The 21012-nt window shown below is 48.1% G+C and overlaps 1 protein-coding gene across 1 annotated transcript in view; it reads left to right on the top strand.

Annotated features, from left to right (window-relative positions):
• The window catches only part of LOC123405279 (60S ribosomal protein L27-3-like), a 35192-nt gene extending 15364 nt beyond the window's left edge, over positions 1–19828 (top strand). The window contains exons 2-3 of the mRNA XM_045099029.1: positions 19324–19349; positions 19505–19828. Of these exons, the coding sequence (XP_044954964.1) occupies positions 19324–19349; positions 19505–19828 (350 nt within the window). The remainder of the gene's footprint in view (positions 1–19323; positions 19350–19504) is intronic.
• Positions 19829–21012: the final 1184 nt, after the last annotated feature.

The raw sequence follows: 21012 nt of genomic DNA, 5'->3' as shown, positions 1-21012 counted from the left end.
CAGTGTCAAGCGCATGAAGAAACTCCATACAGATGGACTTTTGGAGTCTCTTGATTTTTTATCATTTGACACATGCGAACCATGCCTCATGGGCAAGATGACCAAGACTCCGTTCTCTAGAAAAATGGAGCCAGCAACCTAAGCTGTTGTTTCTGAAAGTTTGGGGCTGCCATGCTTATGTGAAGAAACTTCAACCTGAGAAGCTCGAACCCAAAGCGGAAATTTGCGTCTCCATAGGATACCCTAAGGAAACTATTGGGTATACCTTCTATCTTAGTTCCGAAGGAAAAATCTTTGTTGCCAAGAATGGATCCTTTGTAGAGAAAGAGTTTCTCTCGAAAGAAGTAAGTGGGTGGAAAATAGAACTTGATGAGGTAATTGTACCTCCTCTCGAACCAGAGAGTAGCGCAACACAAGAAAATGTTTCTGAGGTGCCTGCACCGCCTTGAGAAGAAGTTAATGATGATGATCATGAAACTTCAGATCAAGCTGCTACGGAACCTCGAAGGTCCACAAGGACACGTTCCGCACCATAGTGGTATGGCAGCCCTATCATGGAAATCATGTTGTTCGACAATAGTGAACCTTCGAACTATGAAGAAGCAATGGCGGGCCCGGATTCCAACAAATGGCTTGAAGCCATGAAATCTGAGACATGATCCCTGTATGAGAACAAAGTATGGACTTTGGTGAACTTGCCCGATGATCGGCGAGCCATAGAAAATAAATGGATATTTAAGAAGAAGACTGACGCGGATGGTAATGTGACCATCTATAAGGCTTTACTTGTCGCTAAGGATTATTGACAAGTTCAAGGGATTGACTATGATGAGACCTTCTCACCCGTAGGGATGCTGAAGTCGGTCCGTATCATGTTAGCAGTTGCCGCATTTTATGAATACGAAATCTGGCAAATGGACGTCAAAGCGGCACATCTGAACAACTTTCTTAAGGAAGAATTGTATATGACACAACTGGAAGGTTTTGTCGATCCTAATAATGTTAACAAGGTATGCAAGCTCCAACGCTCCATCTATGGGCTGGTGCAAGCATCTCAGAGTTGGAACATGCTATTTGATGAGGTGATCAAATCATTTGGGTTTGTACAGACTTATGGAGAAGCCTGTATTTACAAGAAAGTGAGTGGGAGCTCTGTAGCATTTCTCATATTATATGTGGATGACATGTTGTTGATGGGAAATGATATAGAACTTTTGGAAGGCATAAAGGCCTATTTGAATATGAGTTTTTCAATGAAGGACCTTGGAGAAGCTACTTACATATTAGGCATTAAGATCTATAGAGATGGATCGAGACGCCTCATTGGTCTTTCACAAAGCACATACCTTGATAAGGTATGGAAGAAGTTCTATATGGATAAGGCTGAGAAGGGATTCTTGCCTGTATTACAAGGTGTGAGGTTGAGCACGGCTCAACGACAGACCACGGCAGAAGATAGAGAAAAGATGAGTACCGCCCCCTATGCTTCAGCCATAGCCTCTATTATGTGTGCCATGCTGTGTACCAAACCTAATGTGAACCTTGCCATAAATTTGGTAGGGAGGTACCAAAGTGATCCAGGAGTGGATCACTGAATAGCGGTCAAGAATATCCTTAAGTACCTGAAAAGGACTAAAGATATGTTTCTCGTTTATGGAGGTGTCGAAGAGCTCGTCGTAAGGGGTTACATCGATGCTAGCTTCGACATAGATCCGGATGACACCAAGTCACAAACCGGATACATGTACATTTTGAATGGTGGGGTAGTAAGCTGGTGCAGTTGCAAGCAAAGCATCATGGTGGCATCTACATGTGAAGCGGAGTACATAGCTGCTTCAGAAGGAGCACATGAAGGATTTTGGATGAAGGAGTTCATCACCGACCTTGGAGTGATTCCCAGTGCGCCGGGCCCGATGACTCTCTTTTGTGACAACACTGGAGCTATTGTCATTGCGAAGGAGCCTAGGTTTCACAAGAAGACCAAGCACATCAAGCGCCGCTTCAACTACATTCGTGGATACATCACGATGGAGATATAGATATTTATAAAGTACATACAGATCTGAATGTCGCAGACCCGTTGACTAAACCTCTTCCACGAGCGAAACATGATCAACACCAGAACTCTATGGGTGTTCGATTCATCACAATGTAACTAGATTACTAACTCTAGTGCAAGTGGGAGACTCTTGGAAATATGCCCTAGAGGCAATAATAAAGTGGTTATTACTGTATTTCCTTGTTCATGATAATTGTCTATTATTCATGCTATAATTGTATTAACCAGAAACCGTAATACATGTGTGAATAAATATATCAGAATGTGTCCCTAGTGACTTCTAGTTGGCCAGCTCGTTGATCAATAGATGATCATGGTTTTATGATAATGGACACCGGATGTCATTGATAACGGGATCACATCATTAGGAGAATGATGTGATGGATAAGACCCAATCCTAAGCATAGCACTACACCATATTGTTCGTCTGCTAAAGCTTTTCTAGTGTGAAGTATCATTTTCCTTAGACCATGAGATTGTACAACTCCCGAATACCGTAGGAGTGCTTTGGGTGTATCAAACGTCACAATGTAACTCGGTGATTATAAAGGTGCACTACAGGTATCTCCGAAGGTGTTTGTTGGGTTGGTACGAATCGAGACTGGTATTTGTCACTCCGTGTGACAGAGAGGTATCTCCGGGCCCACTCGGTAATGCATCATCATACTGACCTCAATGTGACTAAGGAGTTAGCCACCAGATGATGTGTTACGGAATGAGTAAAGAGACTTGTTGGTAACGATATTGAAAAAGGTATAGGGATACCAACGATCGAATCTCGGGCAAGTGTCATACCGGTAGACAAAGGGAATTGCATAAGGGATTGATTGAATCCCCGACATCGTGGTTCATTCGATGAGATCATCGTGGAACATGTGGGAACCAACATGGATATCCAGTTTCCGCTATTGGTTATTGACCGGAGAGGTGTCTCGGTCATGTCTGCATGGTTCCCGAACTCATAGGGTCTACACACTTAAGGTTCAATGACGCTAGAGTTGTTATGGTAATAGTGTACGTGGTTAATGAAGGTTGTTCGGAGTCCCGGATGAGATCCCGGACGTCACGAGGAGTTTCGGAATGGTCTGGAGGTACAGATTCATATATGCGATGTGGAGATTTGATCACCGGAAGTGTTCCGGGGATTGTCGGTATTGTACCGGGACCACCAGAAGGGTTCCAGGGTCCCACCGGGAGGGGCCACCAGCCCCAAGAGGAAATATGGGCCAAAAGTGGTTGGGGACCAGCCCCTAGGTGGGCTGGTGCGCCACCCATGTAATGCCCCAAGGGTGTAACTTGCCATATTTGGAACCTTCTCTATGTGGGTCCATCTTGTCATTGCCATAAGAGTTCAATGCATGTGTTATTTCATGTGTCACCTTGTTTTTGCTTTCCTTTAAATGCATGCATCCAATTCATTCCGTGCCTAGTTGTGTTGTTGCCTTGTGAATCCATGTGATGTAGGGTATGTGATGTGATGATGTGTTGTTGATATGTGAGATGATGTGGGTGTTGTTTGAAAGTAGGAAGCACTATGTGGATTGCAAAGGATTCAAAACCCTCTTCCTCTCATTTATCTCAAGCCCAATATTCACTTGCTCCAGCCCTATTTCAAATATGCCCAAGCTTTAGTATTATTTGTGGTGGTTGTGATGCTAGGAATTTGCTATTTTGAAACTATGTTTTAAAGGTGCAAATATTCACAAAATAGATCAAACAAATTCTGTTTTGTAAATATTTATTTGCTCCAAATATTTCTTTTCCATTTTATTTAAACATGTCATAATTCCCTTATGAACAGGGGTATTTTGTTTTATTTTTAACTCCAACAGATTTGCCTTTGCTTTATTTCTCTTCTTTGTTTATTTTGTAATTAGAAACCCCGGGAGGTTTTATTTCTCTCTTATCTGGCGCCACCTAGTGGGCTTCCTCCCACGAGCTGGCCCAGCTCCTCTCGCGCGTGGCCTTTCTCCTGTAGACGGCGTCCCTCTTCCTCCTCCTCCGTCAGTTTGTCAGTGAGACAGAGACAGCACGCCAGCAAGCAGACACCGTCTCACGGACATCGAGGCGCGCGTCCCTCACCTCCTTCTCCTCCATATAAAACCCCTTGTCGTCCGTGCAAGCCTAGGGTTCCTCCCCTTGCGCCGCCACCTCTTTCCCATCTCCTCCTCCCTCTTTGTCGACGACATCAGGTAAGGGATCGAGCTCCTCCGCCATGGCCGCAAGCTATGGAGGTCCTCGCCGTCGCTGCCGTACACCTGCGTCCTCTCCAACCCCTCGGCGAGCACGCGGGACCTTCAAGGATCCCATTCCCGCAGCTAGGAGAGGCGGATCGGCACTGCTTCCCCTTCATCGATGGCGGCCTGCTTCCTCTCTGTCGATCCCCTCCGCCGCGTCTTCTTCCTCTACCTGCCCTCCGGCAGGAGCGACGACTTCGTCTAGGGGGTGAGCACAAGCTTCTTACCCTTCCCCGTAGTTAGATCTTGCGCCTAGGAGCCCGTAGCGTGCTGTGTTCTTCTCTCTCTCGTCGGCGCCGCCGCGCAACGTCGAGCCGTTGCTGTAGACTACCCCGAGGCGATCTAAGTTTAGGATGTAACTGTGGGAGTCTATACTTCCTTCCATCGACGAGCCGTAGTTTGATTTGGTGCATAACGCTGGCGAGGTACTTCCCCTATTCCAGCCACCGTCGGGGAGAGCAGATGTGGAAGGGGGTTGCTCAAAAGAGATTATTCCCCTACTCTGTTAAGATCCAAAGCAGTAGCAGAGTGGTAGTGGCGTTTTGGTGTAGTGGACAGGTCGGGGGTTCGAATCCCCTCGACGCACCCTTTTGTTTTGTGGATTTATTGGCACAGTAGCTGCAGGGAGTGTCTTACCCTGTTAACCCCTCTGTTCTGTCGATATGATGGCAGTAGCAGGGTGGTGTGCTCCTGTGTGGTGATACAGGGGGTTTAGGGTTCGAAACCCACCCCAAGCCATTTATATTTTTTGTCCCTTTCTTTTCTGTTTTGCTTTGTTCACTTGCATACTTGCTGTGGTAAGCTGGGCACTTCATGTGGTATTTTTTAGCTCTCAAACAATAGGTGTGCCTAGTTATTTTTGCTAGTTTGGTAGAAGTGCATGTGTAGAGATTTTTTGTGCTAGTGTAGGTGGATCAAGATCACATGTATGTGAGTGTGTTTAGCATGTGTGTAGTGTAGTTATTATGTGTGTGTGATACTTGTGCTCATGGGTGATGATCTTGAGCACTAGTTAGTGCAAGTGAGTGTATGTGAGTGTGTGTGGGTTCCCCCCCACATACTTTGTGTGTGTGTATAGTTGATCATGTGTGTGTCTGATGTTGTGTGTGCTTGTGTGTGTGTGTGCCACACACATGCCCAAGGCATGGAGTGCCTTGATGATCACATGTGCAAGTTGTATGTGTAGGTGTAGGAATGCATATATGAGTGTAAGCTAAGGTGTGTGTGATAATTAGCATGTGTAGGTGCTTTATGCATGTGCTTGATGTATGTGTGTGTGAATGGTGATGTGCTATGGCACAAATACATGAGGTCTAAACACTCATGTAACCATTGGGTTTATGAGAGTATGCAAGTGCATGTGTAGGTGGTGTTCTAGTGAGTAGCACATGTGATGATGCACTATTCACCTCATGTGATTCCATGTATATTTTTTCTTCTTAGCTTTGTGCCCATTTGTTCTATGCAAGTGCCTATGTATTATATATGTTTTTGGGGTAGAATCATCCCAGGAATCCAATGGTGGGTTCAGATTCCACTTTGGAACACTTTCTGGGAATTTCATATTTCTATTTTGTTCAATGTTTGGAGCTTGGTTCCATGAGATGTGGTGATCCCAAGAGGTTGTTTCCTTGTTGTGGCAGTAGAGGGTGACCCCCTCTATAGCATCTTGGTTTTTTTTCATGCTTAGGAATTCATATGTGCAAGTGGTGCTTAGTCAAAGTAGGCATGTGGCTGAAAATTCCAGTTTAGTGAAAATCCACTAAGTGTGAGAATCTGCTTATATTTTCTTCTCCTGTTGTAGTGCGTGTAGAAGTCCATGTGTTAGGAATCAGCCTTTGCTATTTACTAGAAAGTTGTAGCTTTTGTGTTTGTCTAGCCCTCTGTCAATTTTCATTTCATTTGTTGTCCTGTAGATATTGTTTTGGGTGATGTCAAAATGCTTCAGAGCATAAACAGCTAGTGAGAATCTGGAATTTTCACTAAGTCCCTCAAAACTGATATTTTTGTCCAAGTTAGCAGCTGTAGGACTTTCTGTGTGAAACTCCTTTGTATTATCTTTTTGCTCATTCTTGTAGAGCTTTTGAATAGCTTCTCCCACATATCTTATTAGGCAGATTTGTGTGGCTGTAGGTGCATTTCATGTAGCTGTCAAACTACTATGATGCTGTTTATGGCAGATTGTATAGTTTTGATGTTTTGATGCTTGTGAGTGCATAGTTGATGGTGTGGTGATATTCCTTGCACCACCCCATCCATACTTTTTTGATTTGTGATTTGGCAACCTGGGAATACGAAAAGAATGCCATTGGAGTGTGTTGTGTTGGATTTGTTCCGTAGGACTCCATTTCTTGTTTCGTTGTTTTCGTTTGATCCATAGCTCCGTTCGTAACGTTCTTTATATGTTTTTGCATTGTTTTCGCGCATCTGTTCATGTCATCCTCATGCATGTGAAAATAGTTTAGAGTGCAGTTCTGTCCAGTAGCTTGCATTTTCTTCTCATGCATGTGCAAGTAGCTAGAATAGAGATGCATGTTCATCTTCATCTCATGCATCATGTGCTTGTTGCATATTGTTGTGTTGTTGTTCATTGGATGCTATTTTTATGTTGGGTAGCACCGGGATCGGAGAACGAGTATGTGGATACGGGAGAGTACGTGCAGGATGAACAAGAGCAGTTCCAAGCTCAGGACATCACAGGCAAGATGATATGACCTTGATTCCATCTCTAGACTTGTTATGCTAGATTCATGTTTCCTTTGTCATATCCTCGCTTCCTTCCACTGAAATAATTGCCTCCTGATATTGCCATGAAACCCAAACACTTTTCCCCTCCTAGCAAATATTGAATGGCTAAGTAGGCTTTGCTCATCTTCTAATGTTAGTGTTGCTAGTTGCAGGTGCCTTGTCTCATGTGATAACATGAGTTTGATATCATTATGTTAAATCTGATATTTATTTAATGGACCTATATACTTGGTAAAAAAGGAAGGCCTAGCCTTTTTCCGGGTGTTTTGTTCCGTTATTGCCACCATAGTTACCGGCTACCGGTGTTTGATTCCATAACTGATCGCTCCTACCACGTTCGGGGTTGTTATGAGGACCCCCTTGATAAGTCGTGTAGTGTTAAGACTTGTCCGACAGGACCCAACATTGGTGTTAATTTGCTAATCACTTAATTTTAATCTGCATAGGGAATAGCTACACCGAGGAATTAATCAACAACCCGGGCCAGTGCTCCTCATGAGTGTTGGTCCAAACTGGAGTCGTGTGCGGGGCCAACCTGTTGGGGATATTACATGTTAATAACCCGCCCTAGTTGGGCCGGGTCACCGAATCAGGCGATTCATCTGTGCGTGATTCGGGCCTTGGCCTGGCAGGGCCCAAAGTTGAGTGGCGGTTTATAATCTCCGGAAGGTCTCCGAGCTTTGGAAGATGGCGATTTGGAGATCACAGAGGTCACGGTTTGTAGGAAGGAAAGTACCCTTGTAAACCCTAGGGATTCGACCTGTATATAAAGGCGAGTCCCAGGGAAGCAGAGGCTAGGTTAGAAATCATCGAGTGCTAGGTTTGGCGAGTTACGCCCTCCTTGTAATCGAAACTACATCAATACAACTCAAAGCAGGACGTAGGCTTTTACCTCCTCACGAGGGGCCGAACCTGGGTAAATCGCCGCGTCTCTCCTGCTCAACCCCTTTGAGCTGCCACCAAGGTGCGATGGCTCCAGTACTAAGTCCTTTCACGAGGACATCTGCCGTGACAAAACCACGACAGTTGGCGCCCACCGTGGGGCCTACGCACGGTGGAGTTGAGTTCTCAAAGGGAGCCCTACCAGGGTTTGGGAGTTACGCGACGGGGCTCATTACCCGGAGCCGCTGCGGGAAGACCTACATCGACAACCAGCAATGGGGGCCCGAGGCGGATTCGACCGAATCTGGTTACAGGGTCCCCTTCGGCAAGATCAACATCTTCATCAGCATGATCGGATCATCCGTGCCTGAGCCGGACATCTCCACCGACATCGTCGAGCCGGCCAGGTACGTCCACCCAGTAGCGATGCCAAATCTGACTCGCCCGGTCTTTGTTGGGTTCATGCAGGGATCGGAGGAACCAGAACGCTCGGCGACCCAGGAAACTACACCAGTCAAGACTCATGACGAATCATCCGTGGGCGATTCAGATTCAATCCGGTCTCTACATGGGGATTGTCTTGGGGGCTTGTCGCTGGCCATGGACCCCGAAGTCCTTGACCAAACCCGCCGCCAGATCGCCATTTATATGGCGGGGGCGACTCAACCCTCGCAAAACCCTACAGGAGGCGATGGAACCGGCGAGACGTCTATAAGCCTGACCGCTGTCCTGGTGGAATTAGCGGTGGAAATCACAAGGCTGATGGCGACTCCCCTCACGCCAGAAAACCAGGAGGAGATAAACGCGGAGCTGGCAAAACTCAGAGAGGCGGTGGCAAAGGCTCATCGGGATGCCGAGGTGGAGTCCGCCAGGATCGAGACTCGACAAGCTCAAATTGCGGCCGAAAGGATTCGCTTGAATACTGACAACTGGCGTCTCGAAAGACACCACCGCGCATCCGACGCCGTCCATCAACAGAGACACCAAGTTCGCCTGCCCCATGATCTCAACCCGACCCGCCTGTTCGATACTCCGCGGACCCCTGGGGCGGGAGCCGCCCCGGGGGGAGGACCGGGTCAACCGCCTAACCCACCGGTTCAGACAATTGAGGATCGCATTCCCCGATTCCGGACGCCTCAAGGCTACTTTTCCAACCCAGTGGACAACGTCCTTGCTGCAACTCGCCATCTGGAATCTCTGCCGATTCACGACAACACTCCTGCCGAGGTAGAAGCAAGGAACGCCATTGAGATGTTGAAGATGGCGGTGTTCAAAATGCCCAGTTCTCACATAGCCTAGATAGGCTGCATTCCACTCCCAGGCGAGTTACACCCGGAGTCGGCCAGAGGACCAGCCCGCCGTGAACAGCGTGCCGCGACCTGTCCCTCAGGACAACCCGCCTGATCATCAGAACCCGCCGGACCAGGATCTCCCAAACATCCAAGTCGCCCCGGCCCCTCTCGCCGGGAGCGGTGGGCGAGTGGGGGTGCCATGCTTGGCCCCCGCCCTTCATAACGAAAGGATGCCCAAAGATTTTAAGGGACCAAGAAAGGTGCCTAACTACACCCCGGACCTTGAGCCGGCATCGTGGGTCGAGAGTTATGAAATCTCCATGGACATGCTCGACGTAAACGAGGCAGTTTGCGCCAGATACTTCACGATGATGCTCGAGGGGTCAGCACGTACTTGGTTGAAAAACTTACCTCCCAACTCCATCCAGACCTGGGCCGAGTTGAAAGAGCGATTCATCAAAAACTTCCGAGGAACGTGCAAACGTCCGATGACGATCGTCGATCTGCAGCACTGCGTTCAGCGCCCTGATGAGTCGGCCCACCATTGGTCACGGCGTGTTGCGAAAATTATCCATTCGTCAGATGGTATTACGGCGGCTCAGGATGTGTTGATCCTCGAGCAGAATTGCCATTACGAACCCTTGGTGCAAAAATTGGGGCGACTCAAGCAAAAGGTCCAAGACATGGGAGAGCTGATGGACACCCTCACTAGGTATGCCGAAGCGGATGACACCAAAGATCCCGGTGAGGACGGTAAAGCTAATTCGCCCAAGAAGGGTGAGTCATCCAAAAATCATACCCGGTTCTAGGGACGTAACCGCCACAATCAAGGAGCCAATGGCAAGCGAAGGCCGCTAGAGGAACCCTCGGATTTAGTCGCCAATACCAACGCCAATAGTGGCAACCAACGCCAGAAGAAAAACAGGGGAATTAGTGGGAAGAGGCCGCGTAACTATGAAGATCTACTCAAGGGCCCTTGCCCGCACCATGGCACGGCAGACGGTCCGACGACTCACTCCTGGGAGAACTGTTTCGTAATGCGGGAGTTTCGGGCGGAGGCGATCAAGAAAAGCCAAAACGATGACCCGAACCAACGGCAGGAGCAGTTTGCTGCACCCAACCAGCGACAGAACCCCTTTGGCGGTTTTCGTGAACAGGGGGCTCAAGGAAGCCCGCAGCCAAGTAGCGGACAGTATCCGGTGCACCACCAGCGACGGTATAACCCGCCAGGAGCCTTTCAGCAGCCGCCCCCACACGGGGCTCCGCAGGGTCAGGATGACAACGGAGGTTTCCGCAACAATCCCAAACAGTTAAGCAATGGGTAGTATCACGTTTTCACCACCAATGCTTGCAGACGTGATAAGAAGGTGAGTCACCCGGCGTACAGTGTGTCTGAGCCAGCGCTTCCCAGGTACCTGCACTGGTCTGAACAGACCATATCGTGGAGTAGAGAGGATCACCCGCCAAGAGTTGACAATCCTGGCGATTTAGCGTTGGTCGTGGCTCCCCAAGTTGGGGGTTACACCCTGTCCAAAGTGCTAATGGATGGTGGCAACAACATTAATATCTTGTATTTTGACACTTTCCAAAGGATGAACCTATTGGAAAAGGAGCTGATGCCCACAACCACGGTTTTCCACGGAATCGTCCCGGGCAAGTCGGCGTACCCCATAGGCCGAGTCAGAGTCACAGTGGCGTTTGGAACGGCGCAGAATTACAGGTCCGAGTCACTGATATTCGAGGTGGTCAAATTGAAAAGCCCCTACCATGCGTTATTTGGGCGGACGGCTTATGCCCGTTTCATGGCTCGCCCATGCTATGTTTACCTTAAGCTCAAGATGCCCGGTCCCAAGGGACCCATCACGGTTGATGGGGATAGAAGGATTGCAAAGGAATGTGAAGAGGGGGACGCGGCTTATGCGGAAGTCGCCTGCGCTGCAGAGGAGCTCAAACACCATCGGGCCAATGTTGACCCGGCGGACATGTCACCCCTAAAGAAGCCAACGACAGATGCTGAGTCGCCCCTCAAGTTTAAACCAATGGATGACACTAAAACAATCGATTTCGTTCCCGGCGATTCATCCAAGAAGTTCACCATCGGGACGGGTCTGGATCCCAAATAGGAAAGCGCACTAATCAAATTCATCCGTGAGAATCGGGACATCTTCGCATGGAAACCTTCTGACATGCCTGGTGTGCCGAGAGAATTCGCTGAGCACCATCTTAATGTTGATCCAAAGGCAAAACCCATCCAGCAGTATCTTCGCAGGTTTAACGAGGAGCGACGCAAGGCGATCGGGGAAGAGGTCGCCCGTCTCTTAGCCGCTAGATTCATCATGGAAGTTTTTCACCCCAAATGGCTGGCTAACCCGGTTTTGGTACTCAAGAAGAACGGTACCTTCCGTATGTGCATTGATTACATGGACCTCAACAGAGCTTGTCCGAAAGATCCTTTCGCTCTTCCCCTCATCGACCAGATCATTGACTCGCCGGCGGGATGCGAACGATTGTGCTTTTTGGACGCCTACTCAGGATACCACCAGATCAAGAAGGCCGTGGAGGATCAAGAGAAAACGGCTTTTATAACCCCCTTTGGGGCTTTTTGCTATGTCTCCATGCCTTTTGGACTCAAGAGTGCGGGGGCAACTTATCAGCGCTGCATCCATAATTGCCTTCGCAGCCAGATTGGTCGCAACGTCCACACCTATGTCGACGATATTGTGATCAAAACCCGCCAGTGGGAGACGCTACTGGAGGATCTCAAGGAAACTTTCGACAATCTGCGGGTATATCAGATGAAGCTGAATCCCACCAAGTGTGTTTTTGGTGTTCCTGCAGGGAAATTGTTGGGCTTCCTGGTGTCTGAGCGTGGCATTGAAGCTAACCCGGACAAAATCGAAGCAGTTACATCCCTTGGAAAGCCGACAAACGTTAATCAAGTTGAATGGCTGGCGGGTCGCATCGCGGCTCTAAGTCGCTTTGTAAGTCGCCTGGGTGAAAAGGCGATTCCTCTTTATCAGCTACTAAAGAAATCTGACCAGTTTGTTTGGACAAATGAGGCGGACGAAGCGCTCGAAGCCTTGAAACGGCAACTGGTTAACCCGTCGGTCCTGGCCGCCCCGACTGAGAAAGAGCCCATGCTTCTGTATGTTGCGGAAAATTCCAAAGCAGTAAGTGTGGCAGTGGTCGTTGAAAGAAAGGAGGAAGGGAAGGAGTACCCAGTGCAACGCCCGGTATATTTTATCAGCGAAGTGCTAAGCCTTTCCAAGCAACGGTACCCACATTGGCAGAAGTTAGTGTATGGGGTGTTTATGGCGAGTCGGAAACTTAAGCATTATTTCCAAGAACACCCTATCACAGTGGTTAGCTCTGCCCCCCTTGGGGACATCATCCAGAATCGGGAGGCAACAGGGTGGATTGCCAAGTGGGTGATTGAACTTGGGCCGCATCACGTGCAGTACACCCCCCGCACAGCCATCAAATCTCAGGCCTTAGTTGATTTCGTCAATGACTGGACGGAGTTGCATGCTTCGGAAGACATGCCTGATCTTACTTACTGGACTATTTATTTTGATGGATCTAGGCAGCTGGAAGGCTCGGGGGCTGGTGTGGTATTGGTATCCCCTCAAGGAGATAAATTTTGTTATGTCCTCCGACTCATGTTTCCATGCACTAACAATGCTGCGGAATACGAAGCTTTGCTTCACGGCTTGCGACTCGCCAAGGAGATGAAGCTAACGCGAGTCACGTGTTTTGGCGACTCTGATTTGGTGGCGCAGCAAGTTTCGGGTACCTGGGATTCTCGGGACCCCATGATGGCGGCTTACAGAAGAGCTGTGTCTGACGTGGCGGGTCATTTTCATGGTTATTAGGTTGACCACATTGATCGGCGCCTCAAAGAGGCGGTTGTCGCCCTTTCACGTCTTGGTTCCCAGCGAAAGCCATTTCCTCCCAATGTTTTTTTGGATATTTTGCATAAACCATCCGTGATTTTACCATCGGAGGAGGAGTTGGCAATACCAGATCCTGAGTCTCAGCTCGTGGCGGCTCTCCACGTCACGCCGGATTGGGTTCTTCCCTATCTGGCTTATCTCACCCGAGGCGAGTTACCAACAGACGAAGTTTCGGCCCGTCAAATCGTTCGGCGCAGCAAATCCATGGTGATCATCAATGGCGAGTTATATAAGCGGAGCGCCTCTGGAGTTTTTCAAAGATGCGTTTCCTTCGAAGAAGGATGCATAATCTTAAATGACATTCATTCCGGAGATTGTGGGCATCATGCCGGGTCACGCTCTTTGGTGTAAAAAGCATTCCGTCATGGTTTCTTTTGGTTGATGACTCATGCAGATGCAGAAGATATAGTTCGTCGGTGCGAGGGATGCCAGTGTTATGGACGACAGGCTCATGTGCCGGCTCAAGAATTAAGAATGATTCCCATCACTTGGCCTTTTGCGGTCTGTGGGTTAGACATGGTCGGCCCCTTTAAAATGTCATCCAACAAGAAAACCCATTTGCTGGTGGCGGTTGATAAGTTCACCAAGTGGGTTGAGGCAGAACCTATTGGAACTAGCGATGCGGAGACAGCGGTCAAGTTCTTGAAGAAACTGATCTTCCGGTTTGGATACCCACACAATATCATTACTGATAATGGTACTAACCTGTCCCAAGGGCGATGCAGGAGTCTTGCCGTCGAGAACATATCCGGCTTCATGTTTCCGCGGTCGCTCACCCACAATCTAATGGGCAGGCGGAACGGGCGAATCAGGAGGTTTTACGAGGAATTAAGCCCCGACTCATGGTTCCCATGGAGAAAACCCCAGGATGTTGGGTCGAAGAATTGCCTTCAGTGCTCTGGAGTATCTGGACCACCCCGAACCGGTCCACGGGTTTCACACCTTTCTTTTTGGTCTACGGAGCAGAAGCCGTTCTTCCTACTGACATAAGGCATGACTCACCTAGAGTCGCCGCATATGTGGAGCAAGACAAGAGTTGGCGCGTTAAGACTCCTTGGATGCCTTAGAGGAGGCACGTGACTTGGCAGCGGCCTGTTCGGCCATCTATCAGCATGATCTACGGCGTTATCACAACCGCCGGGTTAAGAGCCGGACCTTTCAGAAAGGTGACTTAGTTCTTCGGTTGATACAAGATCGTGCTGGCATGCATAAGTTGTCACCACCATGGGAAGGACCGTTTGTGGTCAGCAAGAATCTTCGCAACGGCTCTTATTATCTGGTGGAACTTCGGCCTAACCGGCCGACCACGGAGGCTGAGTCAACTCGCCCCTGGAATATTGCCCACTTGCGGCCTTATTACACTTGAGCTCTTAAGCTCTGCGTTTTATAAGTTTTTCAGTTTCATTATGAAGTAATAAAATTAAAATGCTTCCCGACTTTGGGGCTTCCTCATTGAGTTCAATTTTGTCATCCTGTTGCGACCTTATGAGCCGACAGAGTTATTATCTTAGGGTAGCGCTTGAGCTTTCTGACTCGCCCCATCCTGTCGCGACCTTATGAGCCGACGAAACCATCATCTTAGGGTGGCGCTTGAGCTTTCTGACTCGCCCCATCTTGTCGCGACCTTAGGAGCCGACGAAACCATCATCTAGGGTGTGCGCTTGAGCTTTTTGACTCGCCCCATCCTGTCGCGACCTTATGAGCCGACGAAACCATCATTTAGGGTGTGTGCTTGAGCTTTCTGACTCGCCCCATCCTGCCGTGACCTTATGAGCCGACGAAACCATCATTTAGGGTGTGTTCTTCAGCTTTCTGACTCGCCCCATCCTGGCGTGGCCTTATGAGCCGACGAAACCATCATTTAGGGTGTGTGCTTGAGCTTTCTGACTCGCCCCATCCTGTCGCGACCTTATGAGCCAACAAAACCATCATTTAGGGTGTGTTCTTGAGCTTTTTGACTCGCCCCATCCTGTCGCGACCTTATGAGCCGACGAAACCATCATCTATGGTGGTGCTTGAGTTTTCTGACTCGCCCCATCCTGTCGCGACCTTATGAGCCGACGAAATTGCTATTTTTTATTTTCCTTCCTGGCACTGCCACAAGTTTTTCCAAACATTTTTCCTGATTCATCTTGAAAATATTTGTTATCATTTATTATTTATTTGATTTCACATATGTTTTTCAAGCTTAAAACAGGTTGATGATCAAAATCAATTCATCCATGGCAGATTATGCATTATAAAGAATTTTCAAACGGCGGATCCAGTATTTTGAATCGCCTTAAGGGCGACATAAGGTTTCTTTTCGGGAGTATCACAAAAGCAGTACTGATTCCTAAAGGAGACCTATTACATGACTCTTAGGGCCAAATCAATGAAGTTTATTCTGCTTGCGCCCTTGGTTCGTTTTGGTGCGAGCTTTGGCCGACCTCAATTTGCAAGTCGCCCAGTACCCAATTACACTTGGTCAAAGCCGGGAAGTCATCTTCATCGGTCAGTATTGATGAAAGATCTGCGTCCAAGTCAAAAGGGTTCTTGGGTCGCCGTGGAGTTAAGCTGGTCGTCACAAAAGTTGGAGGGTTGACCTTCTTGTTCTTGCTATCATAAGCAGCCTGATACTTTGATAAGTCCAGACTTGCAGCAAGTTGAGTCGCCGCCAGCCGGGAGTCCTTGACGACACGCTGATAGTCCGCTTCGATGAATTCTGACCCGTCATCCTTGAGTTGAGGAAAGCCCGCCGCTACTTCTTCCGGGTTGAGCTCTGGAGCATACGCTAAGCAGCGACTTAATGTTGTCAGCACTCCCTTCCGGGCGGCTGACCGAGTCAACTCGCCAATCTGGGGAGGAAGCGTGGATAGGCAGCCAAGCATCTTCTTTATGGAGGTTATGTGCTCCTTGGCGCCCATCACTGCTTTTACAGTTAGTACACTTCCGGTATACAGCTGTTATGTTAGCATGTAAATTGCCTTCAGCATCAGCACGCAATCATCTTGAAGGTTGGCAGCTCTCGGACCTGTGCAAGGGGTAATGATAATTAGCAACTCAGGATAAGAGTTATTGGTTTAACAAAGATCAAAATTTCGAGTATCTTACCAAAGACGGCTTGCGCCATGTTTGAGATATGACGTTTCAAGCTAGATAGCTCTTGTTGCACAGTAGCCAGCTTGGCTTCAGCTTTCTCTGCTCTTCTTGTTGCATCATCTTGGTCAGCTTGAGCCCTTTTTAACTCGGCTTTTAGTTTTTCCATCTCAGCTAAGACCAGTTGATACTTCTCCTCCGACTTGGTTCGGGCATCTTGCTGATCAGATAAGTTTTTCTTCAAGTCGCCAAGTGCTGATTCAGTCTGAATAAGAGTTTCCTGTTGAAATACATGATAAAGGGAAAGTCTCAGAACTATTGCAAGCAATATCTCTGACACTTGGGGGCTAATGTATAATTTTTTCTCACAAAATTATACAACATAAAGACCCGGCTCATCTTTTTACTGATGACCCGCCCCTTAGGGGTTACTGGTCGAAAGTTTTTCTAAGTTATAAAGACCCGGCTCATCTTTTTACTGATGACCCGGCCCTTGGGGGTTACTGGTCGAAAGTTTTTCGAAGTTCTCAAGTCCCGGCTCATCTTTTTACTGATGACCCGACCCTTGGGGGTTAATAGAGATAATATAATATATAACAAAGCTTACCTCATGTTTATTTTTTAGCATCCGGAGCAGGCTTTTCTCCATCTCATAACTCGCCTCCAGGAGACTTGCAAAACCAGAGCAGAGTTCTTTGAATTCCAGATGTTCATATTCAGAAAGCTAAGCCTTGGAGAGTCCAGACTCAGGAATGGTTTGAGAGGATGATGGCACATTCTTTGACAAAACCGTGGTGGCCGGTTTAGAGAAGCTGGTACCAGTGATAATGACAGCATCCGGGTCTTTTGCTGTTGTCAATGGGCTTGGCGGCTTAGGGGCATCCATTGTTTCCCTGGGCGAGCTAGGAAGATCCATTTGATCCTCAGGCTCGTCTTGATCCGGGTTATCTTGGATCGGCGCTGACTCTTTGATGGTCTCTGAAATTATGATAGGAGTTGACCCGCTGGTCTTCCTCTTCTTCGCCTGTGCCCTAAAAAAGGGAGAGGCACATTAAAGGACTGAAAATTTATCACCCTCAGATTCAAAGTAAAATTATCAAAGGACTTACCCAGGGACTCGAATCATGGGCAGAAGTGTCGACATTACTGAGTCGCCAGACGTAGGAGGAGAATTCTGCAAGAATTATACGTCAAAGATATAGGCAGGTTACAGATGTGATCCAAAGAAACATGAAGTGTTGTTCATGGGTACCTCATTTGGTTTCCTCTTGTTCTTTGCTGGTAAGCCGGACACCCGATCACCGGAATGACTTCGGGTCTTCTGATTTGAAGTATGTTGTGCTTTGTTCAGTAGAAAATTTGGGTCCAAACAAGCATTTGGATGTGAGAAGGGAACTTTGCCACAAATTCGCCTGGCCGGCTTAGGTGGAGAAGGAGATGAATCGGAGGAAACATAAATTACTTTTACAGAATCCTCCTGGCTTTTGTTGTCTTCATTCTATTCAAAAGAGGCAGAGACATAAATACAAAGTTAACAGTAGCGGATGGCGAGTGAAAAGAGGATAGGTTTTTACCTCTGAAGGTGCGTCGCCGACTTGAGATTCATCGGCTTCGGATGGCTCGGCCACAACAGCTTTGCCCTTTCCTTTGGTTTTCTTTGGGGGCGGCTTAGCTTGCTTCATGGCTGGCCTTTTGGGTTTCTTGGACCAAAATTTATTACCTTTCTGGAATGGCATATGTTATTAAAGGCCATAGTTCGAATGAAACATACGAAGTAAAGACAAAAGGCGGGTTAAAGTTGCTTACCTTGGGGTCGGATTAATTTTGCAGAAGGGTTTGAGGCCTATTTGGCCGCATTTTCCCGCAGGCTCGCCGGTCAGCTTCTTGATGATGGTGACAATATCCTTTTCTGTTAAAGCCGTACGGAAATAACATTGAGGATGATCTAAGGTGCCATCAAATTCGCACATTAGCCCGTCTCGGCGACTCAAAGGGAGGATGCGCCATTCGACCCAGCAGCGGATCAAGTCGACCCCAGTAAGGCCGTTGTTTGTCAAAGATCTTAACTCAGACAATACTGGGATAAAATCTGATTCCTCCTCTTCGGTGAGCTTGTCCGGAAGCTTGAAATTCGTTGGAAGGCGATCTTTCCTATAGCCCAGAAGCTTGTTTTCGCCTGCAGGCGAGGTCTCTCGACAATAGAACCAGGACACGCCCCAGCCTTTGGGATGGCTTGGCATCAAGAGTGAGGGAAACGGGCTATCCCTGCGGCGCTGAACATTTACACCGCCAAGTTCCAGGCTGGGGCCATTGTGAAATTCCGTTTGGCGATTTAAGTGGAAAAAGTACCAGAATAAGGGAACTGAGGGTTCCATCCGCAGGTAAGCCTCACAGAACACTTGGAACTGGCATAGGTTACTTATCGAATTAGGTCCCAGATCCTGAAGGCGGACGTTCATGAAAGCCATGGCGTCTCTAAGGAACTTTGATCCGAGCGGCTTAAAACCTCGCTCAAGGTGTTCGACAAAAACGACTATCTCCCCTTCTTTGGGGTTGGGGAGATCCTCACTGAACCCGGTACGCCAACTGATAACATCCTGAGGGTCCAAATTACCCGTTTTCACATAATCTGCTAGTATGGTATCGTCGACTTTGGTGGGAAGCCAGTCACTTTTGAATATGGTGCCCATGCTACAAAGGAGTAAAGTACGGGTGAATTTACACGCTTGAACATCTACCGTAAGAGGTGAAATAAGTTCATTTGGCTCGCCAAATAATTTGTTCATGGACTGAGGAAAAATCTTGACCCGCCATATAAATATCCGGGTCGGGTTGCTATGGCGACTTACGAAGTTTGGCTACTCATGAGAGTTGTGTCTTAAAGCATCGGAGACATTTGTTCAAAATGGTGAAGTGGGAAGACTACAAACAGCTTTTACACAATGAGCGGTAAACTATGGATCTACTGGACAGCCGAAAAAACATGAGAAAAATGACTGGACACGGCAACTCACTACGAGGATAAGATGATGTTGTTCGTTTGATGAAATATTTCTCTAAACACGCAAATCAAGGGCGGATAAGTGAAGGTATTACAAACGTTAGCTATCTTGTCGTCATTGATACTAATCAGCCAAGGACAGATAAAAGATATTCGCGAAGGCATCAATAACATGGCAATGATGAAACTTCGAACAGGGATGGAGATCTGTTCTTAAATGAGCGGTGACCTAACCTGATGAGTTCGGTGAGAAGTGGTCGACGGCGACGGAGGCTTTTGAAGGAGCACGAAAGTCTTGGTCGGGCGCGGAGATCTTCGGCGGCGACGGAGTGCCTAGCAACAGCAAGGTGGTCGACGGCGGTGAGATGGTCAATGGCGGCGAGCAGCTCGGCCGTGGTATGGAGCTTGACGGCGACAAAGATCTGGGGGCGGCGCCAAAGCTTTCGGGCGACGGTAGGAGCTGCGGTCGGCGGCAAAGCCCTCGGAAGGCAGTAAGGTTTCCTCGCTATGATAATGGGGAGGAGATTGACAAGACTGGTAGGTGGAAAGCACCAGTGCTGTCCCCCCTACCTATTTAACAGGGCAGGCGCTAGAATCGAGGCGCCGTAAGCGGGAACCGCCGGAGGATAAAAGATTCGCTATAATGGCGCTCCGAAAATTTTGGGATGACGATATTAAAAGATCCGTTTGGATTATGTCAATCTTCCCGGAATCCAAGGGATAAGAAGATGCCAACGAGAAATGGTTTGGCGATTTAAGTTCTTCCGCGACAGATGGCGGGTTAAAGTTTCTGACGTATAGAGAAGGATGAAGGATGAATCGCCTTTAACTGAGCGAAAATATTGGCGTGAAGAGAATTCAAGTCAATCTGGGGCCTAATGTTGGGGATATTACCTGTTAATAACCCGCCCTAGTTGGGCCGGGTCACCGAATCAGGCGATTCATCTGTGCGTGATTCGGGCCTTGGCCTGGCAGGGCCCAAAGTTATGTGGCGGTTTATAATCTCCGGAAGGTCTCCGATCTTTGGAAGATGGCGATTTGGAGATCGTAGAGGTCACGGTTTGTAGGAAGGAAAGTACCCTTGTAAACCCTAGGGATTCGACCTGTATATAAAGGCGAGTTCCAGGGAAGCAGAGGCTAGGTTAGAAATCATCGAGTGCTAGGTTTGGCGAGTTACACCCTCCTTGTAATCGAAACTACATCAATACAACTCAAAGCAGGACGTAGGCCTTTACCTCCTCATGAGGGGCCGAACCTGGGTAAATCGCCGCGTCTCTCCTGATCAACCCCTTTGAGTCGCCACCAAGGTGCGATGGCTCCAGTACTATGTCCTTTCACGAGGACATATGTCGTGACAAAACCACGACACAACCCAGGGCAACTCGGGAGATGTCTATGAGGCCACTGTACGTTGTGCTCATCCGGCGTGTCCTGAGACTGAGATACGCGGCTCTTATGGGTGTCGTCGACATGTCAGGAGGTCCTTCTAGTCTTGTCTTACCTTAGCGATATATCTTGCGTATAGGAATCCCGTGAAGCTTTGATTCTCCCCAGAGTTGAGGTTTTCTTCTAAGGAATCCGACGAGATCACGAGATTCGTGATAGGGGATTACTTTGCGGCCCGTGACCGTTTGTGATGGACAAGTTGGAGCACCCCTACAGGGTTTAATCTTTCGGAAAGCCGTGACCGCGGTTATGTGGCAACTTGGAATATTTGTTAACATCTGGTTCTAGATAACTTGAACCTAGTCTAATAAAACTG

The sequence above is a fragment of the Hordeum vulgare genome, chromosome 6H (assembly GCF_904849725.1).
Source record: "Hordeum vulgare subsp. vulgare chromosome 6H, MorexV3_pseudomolecules_assembly, whole genome shotgun sequence".
In the NCBI taxonomy this organism is placed as follows: domain Eukaryota; kingdom Viridiplantae; phylum Streptophyta; class Magnoliopsida; order Poales; family Poaceae; genus Hordeum; species Hordeum vulgare.
This window is presented reverse-complemented; position numbering and strand designations above follow the sequence as displayed.